General features: G+C 34.9%; 1 protein-coding gene across 1 annotated transcript in view; it reads right to left on the minus strand.

Moving 5' to 3' along the window:
* Positions 1-3,898: 3,898 nt before the first annotated feature.
* LOC118341710 overlaps positions 3,899-5,815 on the minus strand; it is a gene marked incomplete in the record, with an annotated part of 10,542 nt that continues 8,625 nt past the window's right edge. Inside the window, 2 exon segments of the mRNA XM_035680043.1 lie at positions 3,899-4,259; positions 4,890-4,931. Of these exon segments, the coding sequence (XP_035535936.1) occupies positions 4,161-4,259; positions 4,890-4,931 (141 nt within the window).

The raw sequence follows: 5,815 nt of genomic DNA on the forward strand, positions 1-5,815 counted from the left end.
GATTATCTGTTTCATGTTCTACTGTCAGGATATAGTGAAAGTTTCAGCAAATGTGACAAAAAATGATTTTTATAAAAGTTGCCTAGTGCAGCTTTAAGTAAATTGTCTAATCTAACAATGGTTAAATGTCAGGGACGAGAAAACTGGTAAAAAAAAGACCATTATTATTATTATTATTTTTTTGTATAAAACATTCCCTAAATAAATTTTTTAATTTAATGAGTTACTGAGTTTACTATTTGGGTTTATATAGTACAGTTTTTAATATAATATGAAACAATAATGTCTTATAATGTCAGTCAGCGGTCGTCAGTTTACTAAATTATATAAAAAGGCTCCACTTAAGGAAAAAAAGCTGCTTTAAATAACTGGACAACCTGTGACGCAGGTGTTTGTTTGCAGTCATAAACTAATACAGCAGTATCTATATTTATACACTCTGACTGCCACAGTGAGCTGAAGAGCTCAGACTTATTTGTGTAACCAATAACATAAATTAGATAAATAACACTTAATTTCACACGCTGTATCTGAGTTATTGATTTCAGGATAAAAGAACGTGTCGGCTTTAATGGACTGTTACTGCCGGGATTCAGAATTCAGTTCATACGTCTAAAATCATTTATTTTCTAATGACTAACTGATTAGACAATTGTCTGTCTCTGCACACACACACACACACACACACACACACAGTATTTCTAACACGTTTTCATTCTTTGAATCGATCTGTTCATTGTTACAGAAGAGAGTTTTAATAGCACATAGAAAGCAATTTACTGGTGTCGGTTTCATGGTCACAACCTGCTACAGTATGAACGATATCAATGAAAATCAGCCCGGGTGATCAGAGTTGTTTATTTGTTTATCAGGAACAATGTGTTTGTATGTTCATCTGTGTGTAACTGATAGGGAGGAACAATATGGGTTTTATTTTTCAGCCGACACCGATAAAATAACCAATATGTATTTTAAAGGGAAGTTTATAATCTGTAGTTTTTACACCCCTGAGGGTGAGAAAGGCTCAGATGTAGTGAGTCTTGTTTCCAGTAAAGTTAATTAAAATAAACCATCATAGAACATAAAGCCTAGAATTAAAGAATTAAAAATAGCTTTAATTTAATTAATCCCAATAATTTAAAATAATATACATTTCCCATTATATAAAAATGAATCTGTCCCAATTATGGTGCATCCGTAGTAACTGTTACTGTCAGTGTGCAGCTGCAGACATCAGGTTTGGTTTGTTGTCCATCATTCAACAGTTTAGCATAAATCTATGTCACATTTATGTCTCATTGTTGTACTTTCAGCTGTAGATAACAATAATTACTAATAATATCATTACGTATAACCTGGATTATCAGCACAAAATGCAAGAATGAATGTATGGACAGACAGTTTTAACTAAAGTCAGATACGAAAACATTTCAAATTAATATTTAGAGCCTTTAAAGCTCTTTTTTGTTTGGAGGAAACTTAAATCAGAGTGTTGTTTGGAATAAAATACACTGATACAAACAGCCGGTAGGTGCAGCGTTACAGCGCCCTCTGCTGGACTGAAAGAGCCTGAACTCCTCCTGGTTCTTATTCTCTCACATTTGGTTTCTGAAAATAACAATCAGCTGATCTGTAACCAGAGTAAAGACCAGGACCCTGAGCTCCAGTCAGTGTTTCCATCCACAGCCTGCAGGTAAACAGTTCGTTTAGATAATCAACATTTTTCATGTAAAAACATTTCATGGTTCCTTTCTCAAATGTTTGAAGATTTGCTTTGAATGATTTTAATATTTTGTGGTTTGGACTGTTGGCATTGTGAAGGTTTCACTTTGAGCTTTATTATTAAGACTAACGACTGTAGTTATTATGCTAAGGAGAAATGTTTTTCTGGTATAAGTGGAGAGAAAAATAGTTGTGAAAACTGTGAAGACATAAGGCTTCACATGAGAATATAAACATTTTAATCTCATGTTTAGACAAAGTTCATTATCTCTTTAAATTGAACAATAAATATCAGGTTTGCACTGAATTAAACTGACATGCAGCCCTTCCTGTATCATACTAGATTTAGTCACTCGAGGTAGCTATGGAATCCAATTCCTGCCAGCAAAATAAAAAAACTAGATGAAAACTCAGAATTAGGTGATAAAGTCTAAATTATAGGATTAAATATTTAAATTATAGGATAAAAAAGTCAAAATTTAGATACAAAGTTAAAATTATAAGACAAAAAGTTGAAATCATAAGATAAAAAGTCATAACTATGAATAATGATGAGGATATTTTTATTATCAAAGCCACATTATCATCTTATTTTTGTTTTTGTTTTACTGGTTATAATCTTCCACAGTTATTCTATCTTATCCCATAAGAATATATTATAAAATGTCTGTAAAATGTTGGAAAAGAAGAAAAAAAAAAAAGCAAGTAATGTTTCTTTCTGAATCTATTTTGTAACCATCCACAATGTTTATCAGAAGTTGAGAATCTGAAATCATTTTAAAATGTTAATAAAACCAACTGCAGCCTCATAATGTGACCGATTTAATAAAGTTAAATGGACGTGTGCTCGGCTCAGATTGTGCTCTAAGTGCTCCACTGTGTCCACGAATGAGTTAATGGAGAAACTAATCAGCAGATTGATCCATAATGGAGATAATCAATCCACCTTAAACAACCTCCACAAACCTGTTTCTCCACTTTGGGGATTTTTCAGCGCCGTCGGATCAAAGTTTCCCCACCGAGCTGAAAATCTGTATTTTGGGATTTACATTTTAATTTCAGGCTGATAACCTGACAGCCTAGTTACCATAGCAACCACCCACCTGCTGGGGATTATAACCTGTTAAATGTGTGTATCCGAGGTGCGTTCAGGTGTCGGAGCTCTGCAGCGTGCAAAGCGATGTCGTTACGAGTCCCAAAGGAACGTCTGATCGACACGGAACAGGCCTTTTTCACAGCAGCCATTTTGACATGAAACAGTAGGGTAAAGGTAAACACAGGTGTTACCGATGACCTTTCCAGTGAGCCAACCTGAACAATAGCAGCTGTTTGTCTTGTTGTTTCAGCTGCTCCGGGACTGGGGAAGAAAATTGGTTTAAATATAAGTTTATTCAGAGTTCTCAAACCTATTTTAAGAAATTATTGTTCAGGAGTTTCTTAACGATACAGGACAGCGGATCAACAATAACAGGTCAAACCAAGTAGAATTGATTTTATGTTACAGAAAATTCATCTCCTAACCTATTAGCAGTTAGAAGAAGAAGTACAAAGTATTTACAGCAACAATTTTAACATTAAAGCTGCAGCAGGTAACTTTTGGAAAAATAACTTTTTGTCATATTTGCTGAAACTTTCACTTTATCCTGACAGAATCCACAAAAACAACCAATCAGGAGCCAACAACAATCATTGTTTGTGTTCGGGCCGGTGGTTTCTTTCATCAGGAGCCCGAGGAGGAGTCAGAGGAAGCTGATTCTTCCTCACATTATCTGTCTCCTGTTCTACTGTCAGGATACAGTTTCACCAAATGTTATTTTTTTATAAGTTACCAACTGCAGCTTTAATATCAGGCTGCAGGCTGTAGATGTGACCGCCGGCAGCATTTCCAAAATAGATTTGATGCCTAAAGTTCGCTGTAAGTGGTGTGAACAACTCCTGACACTGAAGCTGAAATGAAAACTTACACTCAGGTTTATATAATGAGTGAGGGGCTAAAAATACAGTTAAACTTTTCCAGGACAACATAGTTCATTTCCAAGATATTTTGTCATTTTAATAAATTTCCAGGCGTTTCCACAACTGGAGAACAAATCACTAAATTCCCAGGTTTTCCATGACACCTGGAATTTAGTTTATAAATGTAATAAAAAGATAAAGAAAGCAGAGGTAAACCGGCTGTGTTTGAGTTCATTTATTTAGAAAAAGACTTTCATAATCATCCATCACATTCAACCAGTGAAATATTTCACAGAAACTAAATACAAACATCAGATCCTATAACAATCAGTACTCTGATTACTGTAATCTGATTACTACATAATACTGTGGTTACATGGTACGGTCAGTGTTAAGGTTTGTGTGTTTTCTACTCCGGAACAGTTTGGTCTGTTATGTTTCACTATATTCGGCTCTGGTCGGTCTCCAGAGGTGCGTTTGTTTTACGTCTCTTTGTGTCCCTTCAGTAAAAGATCCATGTACGCTCCCGTCACCAGACTCTCCTTTGAAACACCGAGCTTCTCCATCAGATCCTCGGCCACCTTAAAAAAACACACAACAGTTTAAAGCATGAACTCTGACCCAGGATGAGAAATAAACCCAGGAGTTACAGGTTCTTTCTGCCAATATGACGGTAAAAAAGGATTCTTTAAGTCATTATAATGAGAAACTTTCTCAACATAATCTCAGTATTTTGACTTAGTATCTCCATATAATGAGACACCTTTATTAGAACTATGAAATATGAAGAAAAAGTCTTTATTTTAACCTACCATGTATTTAAAATGATATAAAAACGTAAATTAAAAGCTGTTCTTTGCAGTATATGCATGGTTTTGGTCTCTTTAAAAGATAACACTCTAAGAAACAGCTGTTGTAGATGGACAATAAATCTTACTGTGGATATATTGGACCTTTGGCAATGAAACAGGACTGTTTTTGTTGGATTATTACGGATTCCAGGATTAATTAATAAATAGACGAGATTCTAAGCATCCGGGCCGCTGACATAAGAGAAGGTTAAGAAAGTTTCTCATTTTAATGACTTAAAGAATCATTTTGTTCCTTCATATTGGTGTAAATGGGCTTCCATACTTCCCACATACACAATATTATTACATTTCAACTTTCAGGGTTGACCCCAGTTGACATGCAAACACTCAGTAACCGACCTGCTGTCCCTCTTCAACTGTCTGCTCTGGACGCATCACCACCTGCACAAACAAACAAACAAACAAACAAACAAACAAACAGGTTACTTCCTGAACTGTGAATCCATCCTGTTCTTCACTCATCTGCTCGCACCTGTTCGTCTTTGTTGGAAACAGATTTCCACTTCAGTAACCGGCTCCTCTGGGAAATCTCACACACATTCAGAAAACTCCAACAACTATAATCAAACGTGTGTGAGCGGTCGACAGGCGATGCTTCACAGCCAGCTGTCGCGTTTCAATCCTCAGATTTTTATCCTCATTTTGAAGCGTCGCATTAGAAAAGGTTGATGGAAACAAAAGAATTTGAAATTTCCTCAGTTTTGCAACGTTGTGAAGTGTTTTTTGGTTTTATTTGATAGGACAGCTCGTCATGGATGGGAGGGGAACAGAGAGAGGATAGATGTCATCTGTTTAATCATTTTCAAGGTTTTCTGGACAATTTAGGACAGCATGTCTTTTTAAATGGACTCAATCACGTATTTCTTCTCTCAAAAGACACATTTTATTACAATATGGTATCATATCTCGTAATATATTTCATAATTAGGAGATCATTTATCATTATTGCTTAACTCAGATATTATAAATCAGCCAGACTGACGACACAGAATGAATTTACTTCTATTGATTACTGTAAAGTGCTTAATAAAAACAATATTCAATCTTAATATAATATTTAACCTTGTAGAACTAAATTCATTATAGATTATTGTTTGATCTATAAAGTGTCTTAAACTCACAGATATTCAATATTATAATGATAAGAAATGAAGAAACTCAGCAAATCCAATTTAATAAAGTGAAACAGAATATTTGGTTTGATTTTTGCTTCAATTCATGAATTTAACACCAGTTAAGACTGTGTGTGTGTTTCAGAGTGTGTA

The sequence above is a fragment of the Morone saxatilis genome, unplaced genomic scaffold, assembly GCF_004916995.1.
Source record: "Morone saxatilis isolate NCDOM2014 unplaced genomic scaffold, NCSU_SB_2.0 Contig10, whole genome shotgun sequence".
NCBI lineage: Eukaryota > Metazoa > Chordata > Actinopteri > Moronidae > Morone > Morone saxatilis.